The sequence below is a fragment of the Pantherophis guttatus genome, chromosome 1, assembly GCF_059756535.1.
Source record: "Pantherophis guttatus breed Tessera chromosome 1, ASM5975653v1, whole genome shotgun sequence".
In the NCBI taxonomy this organism is placed as follows: Eukaryota; Metazoa; Chordata; class Lepidosauria; order Squamata; family Colubridae; genus Pantherophis; species Pantherophis guttatus.
Genome location: NC_142063.1, coordinates 147,881,994 through 147,907,526, shown reverse-complemented (window position 1 = coordinate 147,907,526; position 25,533 = coordinate 147,881,994). Strand labels below are relative to the sequence as shown.

At 36.4% G+C, this 25,533-nt stretch overlaps 1 protein-coding gene across 1 annotated transcript in view; it reads left to right on the top strand.

The window, feature by feature from the left end:
- Window positions 1–2,930: 2,930 nt before the first annotated feature.
- DPP4 (dipeptidyl peptidase 4) overlaps window positions 2,931–25,533 on the top strand; it is a 72,843-nt gene continuing 50,240 nt past the window's right edge. The window contains exons 1-9 of the mRNA XM_034426282.3: window positions 2,931–3,455; window positions 5,941–6,028; window positions 11,891–11,977; window positions 13,261–13,352; window positions 13,465–13,539; window positions 16,537–16,589; window positions 16,668–16,740; window positions 18,019–18,139; window positions 23,134–23,294. Coding sequence (XP_034282173.2) covers window positions 3,450–3,455; window positions 5,941–6,028; window positions 11,891–11,977; window positions 13,261–13,352; window positions 13,465–13,539; window positions 16,537–16,589; window positions 16,668–16,740; window positions 18,019–18,139; window positions 23,134–23,294 — 756 coding nt within the window. The 5' untranslated portion in view covers window positions 2,931–3,449. The remainder of the gene's footprint in view (window positions 3,456–5,940; window positions 6,029–11,890; window positions 11,978–13,260; window positions 13,353–13,464; window positions 13,540–16,536; window positions 16,590–16,667; window positions 16,741–18,018; window positions 18,140–23,133; window positions 23,295–25,533) is intronic.

Below are 25,533 nucleotides of genomic sequence, written 5' to 3'. Positions count from 1 at the left end.
CTGGTGGGTTGGGGAGCCATTAAAGCAGATTTGGAGCACACAGAGCCTAATGCAGAGTTCAAGATTGCATGAGAAATTTCCACTGAATGTGTAGACATCCATATGCCTAGTGTTGTTTGAAACCAGAGAATTACTTCCTAGTGATATCTTTACCCTGATTTCCATCTGGCCCTGGATCCAAGAACCTTTCAGCCACTTTTTTCAAAATGGTGGCATACACTTTGTCTTTTCCAAGCCATCTATTGTTACTGACACAAAAGGATGCAAAATACTGTGCATGTACTTTATTTATTTATTTATTTATTTATTTATTTATTTATTTATTTATTTATAATTCATCATGAGACCAAATGGATGTACACAGAATAAAAACAGAAGAATAGTAGCCATTAATAATGTATATTGGACTTTGGGGAGGGGCAGTTGCCCATGGTTTAATGTTTAAAATGGTTGAATCAATACTTCTAATTAAAGGCAATAAAACTAAGTGGTTAAAATATAACCAACAGTGTTTCCATATTTTCAGTTTTTCGCACTCTCCTGTGGATCGGGCAACTGGTTTAAATGTATGAAGAAGGGTAGCAAACCCTTTGCACTGCTTAGTCATTTCCCTTTTAGTGTTGAACCTACAACGGGCCACACAGTTTAGGGATTGCAACTATCGTATAGTCAGACCATGTATAATTGACACTGGATTTTATTATAGATTATAGTTGTTATTTATTATTTTATACTAGAATTTTTAAATGTATATATACTGAGTGTTTTTATTTGTTCCGATCTCTGGTCTAAGACTGTAATAATAAATTGTTGTTGTTGTTGTATGAATAATAGCATTAATACAATTGACACAGAACAGAATGAGAAAAGAGAAAAGATATGTCATCCTGCCCCTGCCATCCAAGTCTTCTAAAGGCCCTGGACGGGCAGATGGGTCCAGCAATTGCGAATCCTTTATGCAGACCATTCCATCATGCTTTATTTTTGATGACCACATCACACAAAAGAGAGTTTGATGACAGGGTATCAGTGAGGGCATGGGAAGTCTCTTCTCTTTTTAAGAAGTATAATATACTTAACAAATTAAATAAACATTCATTTGAAGTTCAAAAACTTTTAATGCCTGAAATCTCATTTAGTTTTGCTATGACCTGAAATCTTGTAAAAGAATTAAAATGTGAATACCAAATAGTGGCGATCTTCCAAGATTTTAGCCATTTAAAGAAAAAGATATTTTGGCATCCAAATGATGGGCATTGCTGGAATATAACGTTGGATCACTAATTCTACAGTATCTATTTATGCTTTCTATACTGGTACATGATTATTACAGTTGGTTGCAGTCAGCCAGATGTTCAAAGTTGATTTAGAATTTTTGTCCACCTATGAAGTCCTTTCCAAGGATCTGGAATAGGCAGATGTTATTGTTTACAATATTAAAGGTATCGTTGCAGGATGTATTTGTGACAGGTAAGCAACTTTTCTGCCAGTATTGTAGTCCTGCAGCTGCTGGCCCTGGTTGCTCAGCCCTCAGTCCTGAAACCTGTAGCCTACTTGTTACTAGATGTCCAGGAACTCCAACATCTAGTGCAATCCTTGTTGACATAATTAACCACTGATCTGGTATGGATTCTAGTAAGTTACGTCTCACTGTATTGTTTAAGGAAGAAACATTCTTTGTTTGCCCTCTATCCAGTATGACTGAAACTCTAGCATAGTTCTCATCTTCCTCAGAGCACACACTCTCCATAACCATCTCAAGATAGTGCTAAACTAGAAGATTACTCTTATTAATATGGTTCATCCCAAAGTCACAGATGTTTAGACTGTATTTGGCCTTTTTATCCACCTATTAAGTTCTTCCCAAGACCTGAGATAGGCAGATGTTGTTGTTTGATAAGCTGTCTTTTGCAGTTAACTGATGGCTGGGATTTTGTCAATGCCAATGGTATTTAGGTGGTGCTACGGATTATTTAGGATTCAACCAGAGACACCCATCATTATTGATACATTTTTTTATTTCTTTTGCCACAGTTGTTCTACTTGCAGGTTCATCAAACACTCAGCTACATGTTTAGACTGGCCTGGCATTATTTTACTGTTTATTATTATTAATTATTCTTTTTATCCTGTTTACTATGGTAAATCCTTCTAACTTGCAAAAATTCCCACACCCTAAATCTTACCTCTTAAAACAGATACGTCTATACACAATGTCTTCTGAAAGAACACTTTTTGTGTGCTTTTTCTGAAGCGAAAAACTGCACTGAAACATTCGGAGAAGTAGTAACTCAGAAAAACAAGGTACATTCTGACTGACTAGTCTGAACATTGAACCGCTTTACAGTGACACGGAACAAAATTCTCCAACAACCAGATGAGTCTGGGAAGGTTCTCCAGATGACACTTGACACGTTCCTGCTGGTTGTCCATGTCATCTGGCCTTTGGATCAGAGAGGAAGCTTGTCCAAATATATCAGACCACAGTTCCCATCAACCCAGCCAACCTGTCATGCTGGCTATACATATGTGGTGCTAGGTTGGGAAAGCTGATCCCAACCGGATCATAGAGCAGATGTTATGCATTAAACACAAACATTCTGTGTAAACACTTGGGCTGGGGACATAAAAACAAATCAGTAAGAAACCATCCACCACAAAGAACGTTTACTTCCCACTCAAAGGCATTCGCTTCTGGGAAAAAAAAATCTAATTTTATTTTAGCACACTTTAGCAACATTATCCCCAGAGACCAAGTCAAGGAGGCCGTTTTCCCGAAGACCCAAGGCTCAGAGTTTAACAGTTCAACTCGGTCACCCTTCCAAGCCCTGGTTCGCCCTAACTTTTTAGTAGTCCAGAAGTTGCTTGGACTTGTCCTCCGTGTGCACACCAACCGAGTCTCTTCCCTTCACACGCGCGCCAAAACTTCTGCCTCGTCCACACCCAGTTCCACCGGTTGAGCGCGTTCGCGCTTTCTCCAAACCGCGGGCTAACTTCCTGCCTTTGTGGCAGGAGCGGGAGTTTTGCTTTCGTGCTTTTTTTGGGGGGGGGGTTGCCTTTCCCCACACCTTGGCACCTCGCCCCCATATTGTCTTCCCCGTCTTCGGTTCCCCCTCCACCTCTTCCTGACCCTCGAGCCCAACCTGACTCCTCCCTTCCACGCCCCCCTCTCTCTCCCCGGTTGCTTTTCTGCGCCTGTGGTGGGCCACAGAGGGGCCGGGCCCCCCATCCTGACAGAGAATGACAGCCAAGAGATTTTTGCCCTCAGTCTCCGAACTTCTCTAATGTTTAACTTGGCGCTGCTGACGACCCAGCGTATCCGGGACGGGAGGGGAGGGAGGAGGGAGGGAGGGAGAGAGCCTGAGGAAAAGGCGCCCGCCGCTGCTGTTTCTTCCCCTTTTACATATTGATTTCCCTGGAAGCCAAAGAACCGGCAGGAACTTCCCGCAATGAAGGTAAGTTACTGGGGTTTCGCCCCTCACGTCTAGCTGAAGCAGCGCGGAAAACTGCGGCGAAGGCAAGGAAGGCGACTCGGTGGCGCTCGCCTCTCTCAGCTCGAGGTTTCCCGTGGCTTTTTTGGCAAGGGGGTGGGGGGAGCTTCGCCGCTTGCTGTGTTGTTGTTTAAGGCGCCCCACGATTCAAACGTTGAAGCCTCCTTAGCCGGCCCCGCGGTGCTGCACACGTGGCGGTATCGTTTCTGAAGAAGGCGGCTTTGCTGTCAGCATGTGGAACATTTTGCACCTCGGCACTGCTGAACAACACTTAAAGTGGATAGCCTCTTCCCTTCAACAGAGCCTCCCAGCTGTATCTTTAAAAAGGCAACCAAACGTCAATCAGTAGCAAAGTTCTTAACCGGGGGTGAAATTCCAGTGGCTCAGATCGATTTTGACAAACAAATTAAAAAAAAACAAAAACCGCAGGAGTGTTTTTCTCTTGCTTTGACAGGAAAACAAATTTGGAGTTCAGTTTTGTGCCCGCCCTTGGGTAGTTGCAACCCACATACTCCCGTCATCTTTGACAGGAGACAGGGGCCACAGAAATACTCCTGCCCTGTGTTGTTTGTTCACAGCATTCAAAAGTATATTTACTTTTTAAACAAGAGACAGAACATAGTACCAAAAAGAGGGTTCATTTGCATACCTATAGTATGAAGGTGAAACCTGTGTGATTTACAGCATAGGTGTTCTCATAGTGGAGAAATGGGCAGCTAACCTTATGAAATCAACACAGGTCCAGGCAAGGATCTGCAGTATTGAATGGGAGTTACCGGTTAAAAAGATTATATGTAAAATCCAATATAATTCTTGTAGAATGTCTAACTGTTGAGATTCAACCACCCCTTAGAGAAATAAATTTCATATTATAATCCTACTATTTATATCTTGATAAGAGTGGAAGGTTGTTTGTATTAAATGAGTAATCAAAGGTGGGGGGGAATCAAATAGCTAAAATCTGTTGGTAATAAATTAAATACAGTCAATTTGGGGCAGTAGTTAAGGAAGGAATTCTAAGGAACTAGAAGTTCTAAACCTGCCTTGGTGTGAAGCCAGCTGGATGACCATTGACCAGTGTTTTATCTTAGTCCTCTAAAGAAGGTAGTGATAAACCACTGCTTGAAAATTTTGCCCAAAAAAACAATAAGGACTTGCCCATGTACACTGGAAAACAACCTTATTCAAAGGAAATAATAATAATAATAATAATAATAATAATAATAATAATAATAATAATAATAATAATAATAACAATAAATATAACTGGAAAACAATCCTGATAAGTGGTGAGGGTGTTTTTTAAAATATGGCACAAGGCCTGTTGATAATCCAGCTATATTTATCTTTATTCTCCATGAAAAACAAGCTTTTTTTTTCAATTTATCCTTTGAATATTCTGGCTTCAAGGCTAATTTTATACAAAATGATTGGTAGGATGATTGAAGGAAGTTTTTATTCACAGATGCTTTTCAAATGGATAAAACCTAATTAGTACTGTGAATTCAAATAATATTTTAACATAAAATTAAAATAAACCACTCATCTGAGAGACAAGAAACCTGTTCTATTTGTATCATATGCAGATGAGCGGGTTACTACTTTGTAATGTCATGGCTCTGACTTGGAGAAATGAAATTCCTGGAGTTTTTTATTAGGAAAACTATTGTTTTGTTTTGAGGGGGAGGGGGAGGAAATTTTGGAGGGAAATTGAATTTAGTTTTAGCACCCTTTATGAATATACAGTCATTTGGTTACCTATGAAATGCATGACAGATGGTTTGGTTTGTTCATAAAAGTATGTTTGATGTACCGTATAAAATTAAAAAATATGATTTATTCACTCAATAAATATAATTTTATTTTTTGAATATACTTTAAAATTTTTTAATATCTGTTACAACTGGTATTACAAAGTGATATATTGTAAGAAATCTAGTACTGTATCTCTTTTATGCCTTTGTAGGAAAAGGAGGCAAGTTCAGAGTACTGAAAATACAGGAAACCACCAATGTTGCAGAAAAAGAAAATGGTGCATTCTGCACATATATCAAAAGTATTAATTTTTAGATAATGAGAAAGAGAGAAGCACAGACCAAAAAACCACATTTTGTCACATGAAAGATTTTCTAACCAGTTTCCTTTTTCTGAACATAAGGTGGTATACTTACCAACAGTTTCTAGTTTTTCTGATCCTTTATTTTTGATTTTACAGTAGACTTCTAAAAGATGTCTTGTCTTGATGCAGACTACTCTTTCACATGTTAAGTTAGTTAAACTCAGAAATAGTGCATCTTCAAAAAGACCTCCACATTATAATCATTCTATAAAAAATTATGCAATGAAATTTTAGAAATAGGATGTTGTAGTAAATAAGCCCTTGGCTTAGTCAAGAAGATATTTCCCAGATTCTAACATACATTTAACTTCTTCATTTGTTTCTTTCCAGACGATAGTAAAGTGCTTATTAGGGCTTCTTGCACTTGGAGTTATCATTACAGTCATAGTTGTTCCAGTAGTTTTGCTAACAAGGGAAGGTAAGTTTAATCATTACTTCCTATTTTAGTATTGTAAACGATTTTTGAAACTCAGTTTTCTAAACCTGGTGGAATAAAACTCAGTTTTATTCCACCAGGCAGGCCTGGCCTAATCTTTTCCCTCTTTTTAATTATGCAAATTTTAATCGGTTTTTAAATGATTGGGGTGTTTTAATCTGTCTGGGCCAAATTGTTTAATTCGATTTTACTTTGTTTTTAAATTTTGTATCTATGTATTTTTACTGTTTGGCTGTTCACCGCCCTGAGTCCTTCGGGAGTAGGGCGGTATATAAATCAAATAAAGTAAGTAAATAAGTAAGTAAAGCCTTCTGCCAGAGCCTCTTTATCTAAAACAGAGCAAAAAAATAAATAAATCTGATGTTATATAAATCAGGGTTGTACAAACTTTGAAAATAAATTTTTTTCTTCCAGAAAATAATTCAAATAATTCAGCATCTCCCTGCTACTTATTAAAGCAGCCTACTTTTTTAGTTTCTCTGTAAATCTGAAAAGGGGCAGCTGTTTCAATAAATGATTGGATGTAATGCTACTCCTTTAAAATTGTTTTGCCACAGGCGCCCCCGACACAAATGACATTGAGCTGGCCATGGCCACCCCGGCCCCCAAGGTTGAACACAACCCTGATGTGGTCCTCAATGAAATTGAGTTTGACACCCTTGCTCTATGCTTAAACTGGAAAGAGGCTGAAATTCAGGCTCAGTTCTTCAGAAATTTTGCTCTGAGCATAGGGTCTGGAGAATCAGTTTGGTCGTCACCGGGCTTGAAACCAGGAGACTGTCAGTTCTAATCCCACCTGAGGCATGAAAGCCAGATGGGTGATTTAAAGCCAGTCATTTCTCTAAGCCAAACTCACCTCAAGTTTTATTGTTGTGGGGAAAATAGGAGCAAGGTATTAAATATTTTTACTGACTTTAGCTATTTGTAAAAATAATAAAGGTGGGATTCAACTGAATAAAATATCATGCTAAAATGAATCCACTTGTAGAATAAATTTGGTCTCATTTTTGTTATATCAGATGAAATTGGTTATTCATTACTGTATGCTTTAGCTTAAATTAGTTCAGTAGCTATTTAGTAGAATTTGTATAACGTTACGCTTATTAAACCTCAAATCCTGAATGAATTTGTGGTCAATGAACACTCAGAGTTCCTGCGTGTTTTAGGATTTATTATCCTTGTGAGTTGTAGAATTTATCGCTTATGATGAGAATGTGAGGATCTGCAAAGGAATCAGTGAAACATTGTAACTGTTATCAGTGAAATAACTTCTTACAGAGTGGAGCCTTCTTTTTTGTGTTTTATATGTGAAACTGTAACAGAAACTTGGCATATAGAAAAAAGAGGAAGCTTTCTCTTTATAGAAAAACAACCATTTCACCAGGAACAATTACACTGAATTATTTCAATGTTTGAACAATGACTTAATTCCTCTTGTAGTGGATAAATATTTCCATACAAAGCGTAAAGTAAAATAACCCTCAAAATTATGCTGTGTGCATGACGTAAATATATAGTATACAAATATACTGATGCATATTATTCCAATTACTGGTTACAGAATACTGTAATTTCAGGAATGTTGTCATTCTCTTACAGTTCACAGACTTAGATTTATATACCGTTTCGCAGTGCTTTACAGCCCTCTTTAAGCGGTTTACAGAGTCAGCATATTTCTCCCAATAGTCTGGGTCCTCATTTTACCCACCTCAGAAGGATGGAAGGCTGAATCATCCTTGAGCCAATGAGAATCAAACTGCCAAATTGCAGGCAGCTGGCAGTCAGCAGAAGTACCCCACAATACTGCATTCTAACCACTGTGGCACCATGGCTCTTAACGATAGTTTGTTCATGTTGGCATCAACAAATTTAAATTACTTAGTGGTTTCTTTCTGGAAAATTCACAACACCTAATTTTTTTAAAAAAGGAATCCAGTATACCACTAACTAAATTCCAGAAATCATTCTTTTAAATCCAAAATAAATTGTGTTAATGAAAAGTTTATATTCAAAAATAGAAATATGTTAAATTATAATCCTTCAAAGAAAAATAGTAAATGCAGATTTTTTTAGGAAATTGCAATGAACTTATTTTTTTATATAATTCTATAATCTTGAATATTGGCTACAACTTTTAAGTATGCAGCAAACTGTATTTCTAAAAGATAAAATCTGGGTACAACACAGCAAAGAAGATAATTTTATGTAACTGGAAAGAAAGAAACTCAATTTCTTGATTCAAGGAATAGATCTAAAATACAAGTTTGTTATTTATCTTTGAAAAGTCTTTGCATTCTACAGATGAAAAAAAATGTAATATTTGCTGTATTGTCTAAAATCCTATACCGCTCTCTGTGGGTATTATATGGATTTTTTTTTCTTTTGTCACATTTAGAAAATGACAAAAGAACCACACTACACTTGGTGTAGTGGTTAAAGTGCTGGCCTTGCAACCAGGAAGCTGTGAGTTGTAGTCCTGCCTTAGCCAGCTGGGTAACTTTGGACCAGTTGCTCTCTCATCTCAACCCACCTCACAAGGTTGTTGTTGTAGAGAAAAATAGGAGGTGGGAATACCATAGGTATGTTCACTGCATTGAGTTGACCAGAATATATATTTAAAGGCAGGATAAAAATCTAATAAGTTTATTTTAATCATTGTAATATATTTAGGGCTTGTTCCACTATGTAATTACTATTTATCTTTTTTTCTCTATTGGTAGAGTAAGCCTTTACTTATTTATTTTACTTTTTAAATTAATTTTAATAAAAAGCAAACAAATAGGAAAACAAATATTTTAATTAATTTTCAAAGTGCTTTGGGAGGAAATAAGTAGAAAATAATTAATTTTAAAATCTAGTCTGGAGAAAATTCTGGGAGATTCTCTCTTGTAACAAGAGGTTTGTCTGTTTGACCATTGCATTCTGTATTTGGTAATCAATGATCTGCCAGAAACAAAAGCTGTCCTGAACACCTAGCTCTGTTATCAGAAAGGACTTTGATATTTTAAGTTTGAGGTTATAACTGCACCCTTTATCTCTAATTAGATTGAATCAATCTTCACAGAATATAAATTTCTGGCTGTTAGTTACTCATACTATGTTCCTAAAATTAGGAGGAATCTGACAGCAGCTTTTTCAATTAACATGTTATTAAAAGGCATAAGCTTTTGTGAACTGCATCTTTTTTTCTAGATTTTTAAAACCCCACCTTTATTATTTTTATAAGTAACTCAAGGGGGTGAATCAGTAGTGGGTTGTCCCCGGTTCAGTCAGGTTCTATAGAACTGGTAGTAAAACCAGCGGGAGGCTCCGCCCACCCACCACGACATCATCATGGGTGATCTGTGCATGCGCAGAAGCACGCACGCTCCCATTGCAAACTGGTAATAAAGGTACCCACCCCTGGGGTGAACATACCTAATACTCCTTCCTCCTATTTTCCCTGAAACAACAAGGTTGTTGCTGTGAGGTGAGTTAGGCTGAGGGAGAGCGACTGGCTTAAAGCCTTCATGAATAAGAAGGAACTGGAACTCACAGTGTCCTGGTTTCTGGCCTTCTATTTATTTCTTAAATAGAAATTAAAATTTGTTTGTTTTTTATCTTGCCTTTATTATTTTTATAAATAACTCAAGGCAGCAAACATAATTAATATTCCTTCCTCCTTAAGTGTGTTAGTCAGAAACCAGACTTCTTTTGATTTTTGGCTACTACACCTTTTCTTCTTCCCTATTATTTCTAGTAAGTCTGTTTCTCCCTATTGTAAAATCTTTTTTTTTTGCACTTTAGCATTTTATCTCCCTATATATTATACATAGCATCATTCATTACAATAAGGTACCATTCAGTGTTCTAATCTAGCGTAGCATATTGTGCACCATCACTTTTCTCTGGCCATTTTATGAGAGATGGGATTCCCTCTGTACATAGTGAATCTAGAGAATTCAGATAATTCCCCATAGTAGTTAAAATCAAAACTCCAAGTTTGTTTCTTTTTTTAATTGATCTGTTGCATATCCTTTTTGAAATCACACATAATTAAAACCAGAGATACTCTTTATATTTTCAGTTGGATAGGCCTATTTTTTTAAAAAATTCTGTGAGAATGTAAAACTACTTTTTACAAATAATTGGTCCTGACTACATTAGTTAGGGATGGGTGGGTGCAATGGCTCAGCAGTTAAAAAGCTGAGCTCGTCAGCTGGAAAGTTGACAACCAGGATTCAAGATTTGAGGGCCCCACCTAGCAAGTTGAAAGCATGAAAATGCTACTAGATAAATGGGTACCACTTTACTGGGAAGGTAACAGTGTTCATGTTTCACCACACCAGAGATGGGTTTCAACAGGTTCTGACTAGTTCTGGAAAACCGGTAGCAGAAATTTTGAGTAGTTCGGAGAACCGGTAGTAAAAATTCTGACTGGCCCCGCCCCCATCTATTCTCTGCCTCCTGAGTCCCACCTGATTGGGAAGAAATGGGGATTTTGCAGTATCCTTTCCATGCCACGCCCACCAAGCCATGCCACACCCACCAAGCCATGCCATGCTCACCAAGCCACACCCACAGAACTGGTAATAAAAAAAAATTGAAACCCACCACTGCACCACATGCTCTGCCCTGCTGCATGATTTCATGCTGGCCACATGCCCACAGAAACATTTTCGGACAACACCCTCAGCTAAGAAATGGAGATGAGTACCTCCCCCCAGAGTCAGACATGACTGGATAAGGAAACTTTTACCTTTATTGATATCATCTAGTAAGGCCTTTTGGAGAATATGGATCTTATCTTGTTTACCATATATATAGTGTCTCAATAAAAGTCTAATAAAATCTCTTATCTGAAAAGCTAGAAACTTTGACAGCTGATGATATTTTATTAGACTTTTATTGAGATACTAAAGTTGAACTTTGGACTTTAATTATGCCTGTTTTTTAATGATTGATGATTGATGACTGATGACACAGATGCATTTCTCAATTAATCATGCCAATAAGCCATGGACTTTGTTGCCTATACATGATGTTTTGAATTTATAGGCAACTTTGTTTCTCAGAGCTCATGTCTACAGCTGGCTTCCTCACACTTTTTTTCCTGCAATGCCTATTTATTTTGTTGTATTCTTTCTTGTCCTTTTAATAGAATTGGATTTTATTTTATTTTTTAAATTACTTATCAACTGAGAATTAAAAACATAGAAGAATGGCAGAATGTAATATTACAATTCTTATTTTATGTATGCACAAATAACATGGTACAATAAAAACTATTATTAGATCCATACAATCAATGAAGCTGCTAATTTTTAGCAAAGCCTTTCATGGAAAATTGAGTGAAAAGGCACTTTCAGATTGATAAAACAGCATAAAGAGATTCTTTAGCAAAAAGAAATGAAATGCTTTATTATTTCTGGAAACATCAAACAGAAGAAAAATAATTCAGTATTGCTGGGGGATAAGAGTTACAATAATAAGCAAAGAAATTGTGGAATAGAATCATTAAAGGACGCAAAAGGATGGACAGAATGAAATGTGAATGACAAAAATTAAAATAATTTTTAATTTATTTTAAATAATTGAATTATTAAATTGTCACACAGCAAGTTGTCCTATGGTGAGTTGGCTATGGTGAGTTGTCTTGTGGCAAATTGGCCATGGTGAGTTGGCCACAGCAAGTTAGCTGTGGTAAGTTGGCCATTGTGAGTTGGCTGTGGTAAGTTGGCCATTGTGGGTTGGCTGCAGAGAGTTGCCTGGGTTGAGTTGTCCCATTCTGCTACAACAGGGTGATAGCATCCTTCAAGATGAACCTTACTTTTTTCCCCCCTCTCTTTCTTCTTTTGTTAACAGATTCCGATATCCGTAGAAAATTTTCTTTGGAGGATTATTTGAGTGGTGATTTTCAGTACAAATCATATAATGTGCGGTGGATGTCAGGTAATGATCCTAAACTTTTGGAATGCCTTAGAGTGGTTTCATTTTTTTACAAATATATGTTGGATAAAGCGTGAGAGTTGTGTCCAACCATACAATCTTTGGTCTCACAAGATTTGTTTATACAGTCAAAAGTGTACATTCTTTCTTAATGACACATATGTCAGTGATCAGCTAACTGATCACTAACGTGACTAATTACATACAAAATTCATCTGAGAAATATTTGAGACAATTGAACACTGTTTTACCTCTCATTGGCAGCCGACAGCCTCGTGATGAGTTTTTATCCAATTTTGATTGTATTCCTTTTTTCAGTGAGAAGCCCTAACAACGGTGATATATACTTTTATTATACACTGAACAGTGTTTGAAGATTATCCCGAAATTGTAGTCGTTTCTGGCATTTGAGAGTTGTTTCAACAATGGGACCCCTATACTGTAGTCAGTACATTGCTTATGTCAGCGTTCCAAGTAATGCACTCATAGAAAACAGAACAGAACAGAACTATATGATCCTCTCTTCCAAATAGAACTGTTTCAACTTCAGCCCTGTTTGATTATGGGTTATGGGTTATAGGTTTGTTCCTTCTGGGTGATTGGAAAAGCAGGAAAAACCCAGAGGCAGGTTTTTTTTTTTTCCATGATTCTTTGAAGCACTCTTCCCCTTGAGATCTGTGTAGCATCCATCTGCTTAACAATCTGGAAAGCGATGAAAACCTGGCAGTTCCACCAACTACCCAGTTTTGCAACTGGGGCTGGGTGGAGGGGAGGGTAACTTTTAATAATTTAGTCATGATTATTATAAGCTCAGTTCCCAGGGTTTAACTTATTGTTAAAATGTACTGTTTTAGATACTTAATTTTATGTGAGCTTCCTAAAACCTGTTTGAAGTGGCAGGGTGTAAATGTGGTAAGTAAATCAGTCTACGATGGTTATAGACTAAGCCAGCATCCCTAAATACTTCCTTTACTGTAGATGGGATGTGTTCTAGCCAACTAATTAAATCATTTTTGCCCCATCATCCCCACTTCATTTTTCATAAACTCTACTTCATAAACATGGAGTGCCAGAATTCATTTATGTAGATTATTCTCCAACCACATAATAATCAATTTAAAAATAAAGTATTCTCTAACTCGTTTGAATTCATACATGATAAAGAGACTCTTATGACAATGAACTTAATAAATAATGCAGGATTTTTTTTTATTGACTTTGTGTGTAGGGGGAGAAGGTTTTGTTTATTGGCACTGAATGTTTTCCTATTTTTCTTCCCTTTTTAGATCATGAGTATGTCTACAAAAATCAGAACGATGTTTTCCTGTACAACATTGATGATGGAAAAGAGTCTTTAATCTTATCAAATGACACATTAGTACGTTTTTTAAAAAAAAATACTACTTCATCAGTTCAAAAGTCCTCTGTACTGAATATTTCCTTCCTTAAACATCAGTGTTTTATTACTAATTTGTTTTCTTTATCTACAGGACACTTACAATAGTTCTGAGGCAATATTGTCACCTGACAAAAAATTTGCTCTTCTGCGATACAATTATGAGAAGGTAGCAATGATATTATACTTTTATACTCCACTTGGTATATTTGTATTGATAAAAATAGTTTTAATCTTTTACAACAGGGATATCCAAACTTGGCAAATTTAAGACTTGCAGACTTCAACTCCCAGAATTTCTCAGCTAGGCTGCTGAGGTATTCTGGGAGTTGAAGTCCACAAGTCTTAAATTTGCCAAGTTTGGAGACCCTGCTTTACAATATGGATTCACTTTGGCATTTAGATAGGTGAGGACTTGAAAGGCCCTTTGTGGTTTTTAAAATCTAGCCAGTTCTCCACATTGCACCAATTTCTTTTCAATGATTTTACTTTAATATTTATCTTGTATTTAATTTCTCATTTATTCCTGACTTCTTGACCACCAACACAGTGGTTTTTGTAAACAATAACAAATTACTTACTCCATGCAGGTAGTCCTCAACTTACAGCCACTTGGTTAGTGATCATTCAAAGTTACAGTGGTACTGAAAAAAGTGACGTGTGACTGTTTTTCACACTTGCAACCTGTTGCAAGCATGCTCAAGGTCACCTGATCAAAATTTGGCCTCTTGGCCACTGGCCTGTATTCATGATGGTTGCAGTGTCCCGGGTCATATGATCAGTTTTTCTGACTTTCTGACAGGCAAAATCAATGGGGAAGCACACTTAATAACTGTCTTACTAATTTAATAACTGCAATGATTCACTCAACAACTGTGGTAAGAAAGATCGTAAAATGGGCAAAATTCAGCTAACAATTGTTGTGCTTAGAAATGGTTATTTTGGGCTCAATTGTGATCTTACGTTGAGGAGTACCTGTACTTTGGTGTTTTACAGGACTTTAGGACTGCAGGCATGAGAGTGAGACAGTATTGAAGAAAAAAAATCCTGGAGAAATATTAAAGATATAAGTACACAGAATACTGAAATTATAAGTATAAATGAAGGATTGTCACATCAGCTATCCCTATAGAATGTAAATGATATAAAGTCTTTTCTGAAGGCATCCTGTTTGTGTAAGATACCTCTACAGAGTGCTTTCCTCGGGGGAATATTTTTAGAAATAATTAGAGCTTTTGTTCCCAACTGTGTTTAACCTTATCTAAATACAAGTTGGGAAAACAAGCCAATTGTGATTTTCATAATTTTACATTAAAATGGCTGAGGATTTTGAGGGCTCCAAAGGCTTACTTGGGGATTAGAGATGAAGCAAATAATGAAGAAAGCCTGCTAACTATTAGTATTGTTTTGGTTTGATTCCTTACAGGGAGTTTTGAAGTTAATCTTGACTTCAGGGTACCACCATAGTTTAGGAGTTAGATAACAGTGATTTGTTCTTAATTGAAAACAAAAGCAATTCTCAGGGCACCTTTAGATGACAGCTTTGCAAAGGTTCAGAAGACACTTTGAACTTGACCAATATATTGCTTTACTTGAAAAGGGAACAGGGCTGGTTATCCCTTTTGGACTAATGCAGTGCTGAGAAATGTATTTCCTCTTTGGTTGAAATTTTTGCTTTGCTGATTTCTGAATTTAAGTCAACCGTAATTCCCGCTTCTCACCCAGTAGTTCAACATCATGTGCTTGTGAGTAGTTCCTGAGAATATAGTAGTTCCCTTACTCCAGCCACCAGGACTCCATGAAGCCATGGATATTAGGGTTGTACTGTGAACTAGATTCAAAAGGAAAACAATGGATTCGAATACTTGTAACTACATACATCACTCCTTAAATCATGTGTTAAAGCTGCAGCTTTTTCTCACTGATAGATACAAGGTGTACATCATACATACTTCAAATCACATTTTCCCCTTTGAATCCAGAACATCATACAACTGTAGTGGTTGTATCTTTTGAAAATCAAAACAAAAACACAGATATAGTGATACCTCGGGACTCATCATTAATTCATTCCAGGAAGTGCAATGAGAACCAAAAATGATAAGTATCAAACAAATTTTTCCCATGAGGAATAATATAGAGCGTCACAAGGTAGCCAACACCAGTAAATCTAGTTTATGCATTGAGTAGCAACCAAATGATGACAACCAGGACAAAATTTTCACATCAAAATGCATTGAGTACCAAATTTGATGAGTTTCAAAGCAGTTGTGTACCAAGGTACCCTCTGTACCATTGAATTTGCCTCAACTCTTAGTCTGCAAGGACAAATGTCTTCCATCTTAGCCTATGGCTGGTTGGAGTCCACAACTCCCAAGAATATTCCAGTGAGGTACCTGATCCAATCCATCCACCATAATCATTATCTATTGGAAAGAATGTTGCAAAATGCTGACATCACCTTCACCTAATATTTTCATCTATGTTTTAAATGCAATGAAGGAACAACCGTTTTGTAGCCAGATTCTTGTGGCAGCAACTGCCCATAATATTCTTGAAACAGTGTCACAAATAGATATTGAAAAATAAGATTGTGTGTGTGGGAGTGGTAACTATTTATTTGCCTTCTTGTAAACCTGAAGTAAGGAGATTTTTCCTGCTCTGAGGTCTGTGGTAGTTCAGGAAAGAGTGCCACTCATTTCATATCACTGATTCTGTTGGTGAGTGTTCATGTTATCAGAATTCCAAGATTGACAAAAAAAATATAGTTGTGATTTAGCTACACATTGCTTTGTGGAGAACTGGTAAAAGGGATCAGAGTAGCGTAGAAATGCCCTCAATGTGTTTTTGATAAGGGAAAAGACAGCCCTTAATCTTGAGGGGGGGGTCTTCATATCATAATAAATTATAGTTTAGCAGTATAGCTAAATATTATATGCTATATAGTAGCCATATACTAGGACTAATATTTATTATTTGAAATTTTTATTTCTAGAAAGTATCAAGAGGTCTGAGTTAAAGTTGAATTTTGTCTATCACGATCTTATGATCATTAAATGTAATATGGGTAAAATTCATGCAAACAGGAGTTTTAAAAAAATACTAACTTTGAACTACACTCCTGTTTTTTAAGTGTTTTTCTTTATATGCAAATATTGTTTTGCAGGTGTGGAGGCACTCATACACGGCATCATACCATATCTATGATCTAAATAACAGGTCAGTAACTGTATTGTCTTTTCGTGATATTTCAATGGCTTACATTATATTGATAATTTTATTTATGTTTCTTCACAGAACAATAATAACTGAGAACCCACTTCCTACAACTATCCAGTATATATCATGGTCACCTGTTGGACACAAACTGGTTAGTAAAATACATAGGGTTTTGCTTCCTTATAACTAAGTATTCCTTGCAACACCAATTCAGATATTCCTGTGCACCATTTCTATAATCCAAATTGCACCATACATGCAACAGAAATTTCTGAAAAACGTAGAGGGGGAAATGTAAGAGGGATAGGAATGTTCCAGAATATTTTACATGAGGACTTCAGTTCATTTAACCAGACTAAATATTAAATATACAAAGAACTGGTGCTATATATATTTAACTTTACAGTAAATGCATAGAGACCCAGTTCAAAGTGAGGCCTCTTGGGAGTGGGGGAGCTTAATTCTCTATTGACTCCTTATTCTAAAAGTCATCAAGTACACATTTTTTAAAATCAGCAAATTGTGAAAGCATAAATCTGATTTCCCAGCTTAATCAGAGTGAATTTGATCTGAATTCAGCTTTAATTCACAAACTTTCTAGGTTTAAAAAAATGGTAAGATAGTTGCATGCTAAATTTTTATCATGTGGTTTAGCTCCCAATGGCATGACATATTGACAGAAAAAAATCCACTAGCAACTGGTTGAATGAGTAATAGAAGGAGAGGGAAGAAGAGACCTGATCTTGGAAGTATAGAATCTTATATCTAAACATCATGCTGCAAAGTTATTTCATAATACTTTAAGGGGCATATATGCAAGAAATTAATGGAAAGAGAACCAATATTTTAATGTAAAGGAAATTGGATAAAACAATGCTAAGATTTCTCGGGATTAATTAGACAAAATGCAACATTCTAGGCAGGGATGAAATCCAGCAGGTTCTGACAGGTTCTGGAGAACTGGTAGCAAAAATTTTGAGCAGTTTGGAGAACCGGTAGAGGAAATTTTGAGTAGTTTGGAGAACTGACAAATACCACCTCTGGTTGGCCCCAGAGTGGGGTGGGAATGGGGATTTTGCAATATCCTTCCCCCAGGATTAGGGTGGGAATGGAGATTTTGCAGTATCCTTCCCCTGCCACGCCCACCAAGCCATACCCACAGAACCGGTAGTAAAAAAAAATTGGATTTCACCACTGATTCTAGGTCTTTCTTGTAAACCATTCTGATTTTTTCTTTATTCTTACAATAACAAGGGTAAAAGAAATTCAATTTCCTGCATTTAGATGGGTGAGAAGAATTTTACAATATAAAAAAGAATCTCCACTTTAGACTTGCAGGAAAGGAAAGTAAATGTAATTTGTTTGATATAAAGTAAATGTTATAAAATCATTTTCTGATGGTAAATACTGTAATGTTTGTTTATGGCAGGCTTATGTTTACCAGAATAATATTCATGTGAAAACAACACCAGCCGCCAGTGCTATTGAAATCACTCAGAATGGAGCCGAAAACAAAATTTTAAATGGATTAGCAGACTGGGTATATGAAGGTAACTGTCATTGAAAGGGGAAAAAAAACTTTTAAGAGCAACTTAATTGCCATCACATACAGAAATAAAATATTAGGTTTATGCAAAGTTTCTTTTGAATCCAGTGCTTGGAATGAAGGGGGGAGGGGCAACTCCATCTTTGAGTTACATAACCCTTTCTAGCTTTCAAAAAACCCTTCAGAAACAATCTCAGTGAAAGTGTTATCTGGACAGGGATGAAGTAGCTTCAGAAAACCAAGAAAGAGTCTTAGAAAAATTGATACTTTTCAGAAATATGGCTGCAAAGCAGCAAATCCAGCACAGTGGTGTTCTCTATTTGGGGAAGTACCCTTCCAAATGGCTTATGAAATATGCCTTGGCTTGGTAATAGCTGTACTTTGGTAATAATTGTGGATTGGCCTAGATAGATATATTAAACAAGCCTTAGTCTCATATTTTACCTCCTCCTCTTTTCTCTTTCATTCACACATGATTGAAAGGGTAGAGATTCAGAAGTATATATGCTTCCAGGAAGTAGAAAATCACTTCCTTCATCTTTTTTTTTTTCCTGGGGTAATACAACAACACAATTCAGAATCAAACAGAAGTATTGCCATCAAAGTAGGTGACAAAAAGAAATATATGTATGGTAAACAGCAGGTGAACTTTTAATACTATTTTTATTAAATGTTTAACGAAGTAAAATCATAAAAGGAAATAAAGATAATAAGAATAGTAAATTGTGAAAAAAGAAAAGAAAGATGATTAAAGAAGCAGCTTCCAATCTTATTGATAGTGGTTATAGATACATTTTTACTTTGCTTCTCTAAAGTTACATCCTTACCGCAGCTGAATGTTTCACAAGGAATACAGTGTGGTTGTTGTTATTATTATTATTACAATATTATCCATAGTTTGTATTGCATATACATAATCAAGAGATAAAATGTAACATTGTTACCATTTTTTGAGTGAAATATGCTTCCTTCTAAATTTTCTATAAAATAATCCACATAAATTGACCAAAATATTTCATAGAACGAGTATCATAGTATATGAAGATTGATTCTTCTTCTACCGATAGAAAAGAATATTTGTATCTCAAGGTTAAACTGTGAGGTCCTTGGTGCTTTCTGAGTTTGGTTGTTTTCTTGCAGACATTTCATTACCAAACTAGATTGCATCATCAGTTCACAGTTCCACTTCTAGTTTATGTGATCAAGCATATTCATCAAATAGGGATACTATCAAATATCCCCAACCACTAACACCAAGAATAAAACACCGAACATAGATGGAAACACTTCTTCCATCTAATATAGGGTATTAAATAAATAGCTAGCAGTAGACATTTTACCATGTTGCTCCTAAAGAGAGAAGAACTGCTTTTATATTTTTGAAGATCAGAACCTGATGTCCATTTTTAATGATCCTCTAGCTCTGACCATCTCCCATGAAGTCAAGATCAGAGAAAAGAACACCCAGTTGTGCATATAATCTCTCAATTGAAGATTATATGAACAGCTGGTTGTAATATTTTTTTCTGTCCTTAATTTCATGAGAAATGGTCAGAGCTACAGGACCATTAAAATGGATTATTGAATTGAAATCATCCTGAAAGGCCAAAAATGCACAAGATTTTTTTTAAAAAAAGTTAATTTAAGCCACTCTATTTAAACAATATAAAATAACCGGTTCTGGTCTCAATGGATATCACAGCAGATTTAATAAATAAGAAAGTAAACTGTGTGGCATCTTAAAAGTTTCTTTTATAAATTCAAACTGGACAATTTGCAGTGGCCTAAAATTTAGAGAATTATAAATTATTTTGGGTCTGAATCGGTGGGTTTCAAATTTTTTTACTACCAGTTCTGTGGGTGTGGCTTGGTGGGCATGGCTTGGTGGGTGGCAGGGGAAGGATATTGTAAAACCTCCATTCCCTCCCGATCAGCTGGGACTTGGGAGGCAGAGAATAGATGGGGGGCAGGGCCAGTCAGAATTTTTACTACCGGTTCTCCGAACTACTCAAAATTTCCACTACCGGTTCTCCAGAACTGGTCAGAACCTGCTGAAACCCACCTCTGGTTTGAGGGCATCTCCAATAGACAGGAAGTTCAGGTTAGCACTAGTGCAATTGTGTGACATATGTAACCTGTCTAGACCAAGAATCAGAAAATGAAACATGATTCCTATTTAAAGCATTGAACCAAACTGTTGCATTCCAATTACCGTTCCCATTTATTCCTCAAGGTCTCTTGGAAAAATTCATCATCTTGCGTTTTTTTTGGATGATTTCCTGTTAGGTATTCTGCCTCACAGAAAGTGGCAGAAACTTGAATCCAACTTCTTAGGCCTACTGTATTTGTTGAGAGAATTGGCATATCATCCAGATACTAGAGGAAGATTATTGCTTTACCCGTTGTTATTTTTTATAATTAGATAGCTTTTTATAATATTTTTATAGAAGTTAAATAGAAGGAAAGACAGTGCATATCTTTGCTTAATCCCCACTGAATTAAGATTTCACTAGATATCCTATCTAAGCTGCATTAAAGTATTTTCATGTTATATTTAATAGCAACAGCTGTAGTTTTCCAAACTCTTCCACCGTCTGTCTCTAGGGACAGAACCAAAAGCTGATTTTTAAATCACAAAGATTACCCAAAGGATATTTGCAGAATAGTTGAATATTCCTTTGCTAAATTTGTTGTTGTTAGTTGCGAAGTTCTGTCCGACCCATCGTGACCCCATGGACAACATTCCTCCAGGCTTTCCTGTCCTCTACCATCCTCTGGAGTCCATTTAAGCTCACACCGATTGCTTCAGTGATTCCATCCAGTCACCTCATTCTCTGTTGTCCCCTTCTTCTTTTGCCCTCAAACTTTCCCAGCATTAGGCTCTTCTCCAGTGACTCCTTCCTTCTCATTAGGTGGCCAAAGTATTTGAGTTTCATCTTCAGGATCTGGCCTTCTAAAAAGCAGTCAGGATTGATCTTCTCTAGGCCTGACCAGTTTGATCACCTTGAAGTCCAAGGGATTCGAAAAGAGTTTTCTCCAGCACCATAATTCAAAGGCCTCAATTCTTTGGCACTCAGCCTTCCTTATGGTCCAACTTTCTCCTTTGCTAAATGTTGACCCCTAAAGGGTTTCTTACATAACATGTTTTGTAATGTTCAAAAATTAATGGAGGAATTCTTAGTAGTCATTTTATATTTCTTTTATGTTAGAACTATGATAGAATTACAGGCAAGTTGGGTAGAATACAAGTTAATAAACAAATAAATAAATATTCCAATTCTGTCTGGACTATATGTATCCCACAGTGAATAGAGATCTGCATCAGTTTACAAACTTATTATTTTCCCCTTATTAAGTTCCTCTACTGCAATTAAGCTGTTTTTAGCTATAGTCCAAGCACAGTTGCTATACGGGGCTCAAATAGGACCCTATAACAGAATGATCATCGCAGAAAGGATTCAAACAAAATTTCTAAGTATCTTCCAGGTTATCTGCTATGTTCCAAATCAGTACTTCAGTGAGAAGCAGGAATCAGTAAGCTTGAATCTATTATCTGATAAATATCTTTATCTATTGGTTAAAACTACATCACAACCCTAGTGGATTGACTCATGTAATATTGGCTGACAACTACAAACCTTCATGGGAAACAGCAATTCCAAAGAAACTGAGCCACGATGGTTTCTTCAGTGATGCCATCTTAACCTTAGAGTCAGTCAAGTTAGAGTCAGCTCAAATTACGACAAAGGATCTTAGATATAGAAGGTCATGTAGAAATTGCTGCTTTCTCACATAATATAATTGCAGATAAACAAAGTTTAGTGACTAATCCAATCTCTTACTTATATCACAGTTCCTAAATTCAGGAGTGCTTTATCTTTGGTTTGGTTTACAATTGTCCTGGGAAGGGAAATATAAGAAAACTCCATATGAAACCCAGTACTGCCCTTGTGATATGAGTACCATAGAAATCAGAGTTCATGTTCTTCTGTATTGCTGCCAGATGATTACCCCTTTTTTATTTAAATTTCTAGGGCAATCTGATAATCTTTATTTGCAATATCTATTAAACAATCAAGATAAATTTATTTCTATAAAAGTGGCAGAAATTTATTACATTATGTGTAAATTTTGCCTACAAATAGTTGCCAGTAATTCTTTTTGCTAGAAGATAGTTTTGTGTTTTCGTTTTCTTGAATATACTTTTATTGGTCAATGACCAAAATAATGTTTTTGTCTGTCTGTCTGTTTGCAAATCCAGTGCATTGAAAATCCTCCAAGCTATTAGAAAGTGGATCCATATATTTTATTATATTTCTGTATGAATTATCAACCATTTCTTTTGATTCATTAAACAAGCTTCTTGCATACAGGTGTTGCTCACTCTACTTTGTATTAATATAGTTTTCAGTAATGAATGATTGAAAATGAAAAAATGTTGTATAAACGTACTTCTCTTCATAACGAAATTAGGAAATCTTCAACATTTATATTTTTATTATCACCTCCAAGACAGCCCATAGTAATTGCGCTTATTAAAGTGCCTTTTTAGACATAAAATATTCAGTGAATGTTTAATTTGTACTTGTATATTTTCTTCCAGAGGAATACTAAATTTGGGTACATAATTGGAAAGTTATGTTTCTTTACATTTAATTATTGTTCATTATAGATGATATATTTGAAAATGTTATAGTATAAACAAGAAACAATTATCCGTAATATTGAAAGCTAAGATAAATCAAAATACTATAATTTGCATCATTATTAAAGCCAGATTTTTATAACAGAATATTTCCATAGCACCGTATTTCTATAAAAAGGCATTTCTGAGAGTTGACTTACTGTTTTGGTTGCAAAACATTGCAAGTAATCTGAATTTTAGTAACCAAAGTTCCATCTGAAATTATACATGCAAGTTATTATGAACAATGTTTCAGAGGAAAAAGCCAACTTAGCAACTATTGCTTCAAAAGAACACATTTGCATCTTTTTCAGAGGAAATGTTTGGCACCCATTCTGCTCTGTGGTGGTCTCCAAATGGCAGTTTTTTGGCGTTTGCAGAGATTAATGACACGGAAGTTCCTGTTATTGAGTATTCGTTTTATTCAGAAGATACACTGCAATATCCAAAGACCATTAAAATCCCATATCCTAAGGTCTGTGTTATTTATTAAACATAGTTGTTGAGTGGTTTGATTAAGAGAATAGTCACATTTAATCATTTGCTGCTAACAAAAATATTGTCTGTCTCTCCTCAACAGCTTGCTGTGATTACTGTGACTTAAGTCAATAGCATCTGGCAGCTCTGAAGTATTCTATTATCTCTAGGGAAACAGGAAATGAAAGCAATTGAAGGCTATGGAATATTTGAGTTTCTAAAATGATTTGTTGAAGAGCACTTGGGTGATCAATGGAAAAAGGAACACTTCAACTCAATGAGCTACATAGCAAATAAGGGACTAAGGACCATTAGGTCTGACATGAACAGGGAGGAGCGGGCTAGGTTACAGGCATTTCTCCTTTGGCAGACAGATTTCCAGGCTGATATATTTGCCAGGGCAGATGTGAATTATTCTGTTTTTTTTTTTAATGTATGTAATAGAACTATACTTGGTTTCAGCTTTGTCAAACTTTAGAAACTGGTATGCTCTCAATAGTTCTAGGGCACAGGTCGCCACATCACATTGCTGTCACATGATGTTTCGCCATGTTTTTCCCATCCGTGGAGCTGGGGTGGGTGTGGCTGCGTATGACGCATCCGGCCCATGGGCCACCAGTTTGACACCCCTGTTCTAGGGTCTTTGCAGAGGCTGTTTTCTCTTATGCTACATAGACTGATCATGTGGCTGTAATATCCCATGGCCAGTCCAGGAAGTGATGGGGAAAAAGCCTCAATGTAGAGGCTGTGATATTGCTTTAAGTGTGTTAGAATTTTATTTATTTATTTTATTTTATTTCCAATTTATATACCGCCCTTCTCCCTGAGGACTCAGGGCGGTGTACAGCCAGAATTAAGAACATGAAATACAAATATTAAAAAACAATTAATATATATATATAAATTTGGCCCAAAAATTAAAAATCACAAACCAATTTTCAGGGGTTCAGCAAAGCAAGGAAAAATGTCCCAGCTTGTCATGCATTTTAAAAAGTAAATGTAACTTCTTTTCTGGAGTAGAATGAATACGAGTGGGATTTCATTCCTGCTGTCATTCATCATGGTATTGAACTTCTAAAGTAGGTCACCCATATTCACTTTCAGCAGAAGCTTCTTAAAATCTCTAGTGGGACATGAATCTGGACATATGTTGTTCTGCTTATTTCTCAGAATCATGTAACTGAAAATATCTGACATACCCTAAAGTTATTTCTGGAAGTCAGAAAGGCAGTACAATTGTTATAGGGCAAAATTAAATTAGTTTTTATGCATATTTGCAATTGATTCAACTTGGTCCTGATGAAATTACTTCCATCATCAAGATTAAAGCTATGGTTTGTTTCAAGAGGAAACAGTTGTTGATCAAAGAGTAGTTCTGAGAGGAATTGTGATTGAATTGTAACATAGGAGGAAGATGGTTAAGCATTCCCTTGATCAGTACTTCAATTAGATTTGGCGACACAATGTACTTTTCAATAGAAAATACAAACAGAGCTGTTGGTATCCCTCTTGTCATTGTCAGATCATGACCTAATTATTATGAGACTCTCTGGTGCCACTATCCACTGCAAGGAATATGGACTCATTAGATTGGTCCATCCCCAGCAACTGATGGAGCTGGAGAAGTTTCAGAAAGAGCCTGGGATTGTCCCTCCTGGTCTGCTAGATGATCCATCTGAAGTCTTGGTTGCTGCTTGGAATAAGGGGGCAGCTGAGACTTTGGTTTAGATTGCATTCCCTGTATTTTACAGAGAAGTTGGGGGAGATGAAATGGGAAAAGAAACACCTAGAGCAGCAGCACCCAATCTTTTGGGCACCAGGGACCGTTTTTGTGGGAAAAGTTTTTTCCTCAGACTAGAGGGGGCGTGGTTTTGTGGGTTGCCTGCATCACACAGATGGGGCTTCAGTTGTTTGCATGGGCCGGTTGTTGGAATGCCACGGACCGGTGCCAGTCCATGGACTGGGGGTTGGGGACCCCTGATCTAGAGTGCCACTAAATTCAACAAAGAAGGAACTTGACTGAATATGGGCTAGAGTCACTAGGTCCCTCAAAGCTTTGTTATGCCAGCATCCCTGGGGACCTCCTAGAGACAGGTGAACCAGTGAGGTGGCCCCATTAACACCCGTTATTATTCTTTGTTTTAGCTCTCTTCATATAGCTTTTTAAAAACGCTTTTTAATAATTGAATATTAATAGTTTTAGATATTTGTGAGATGGGCAGCAATATAAATTAAAT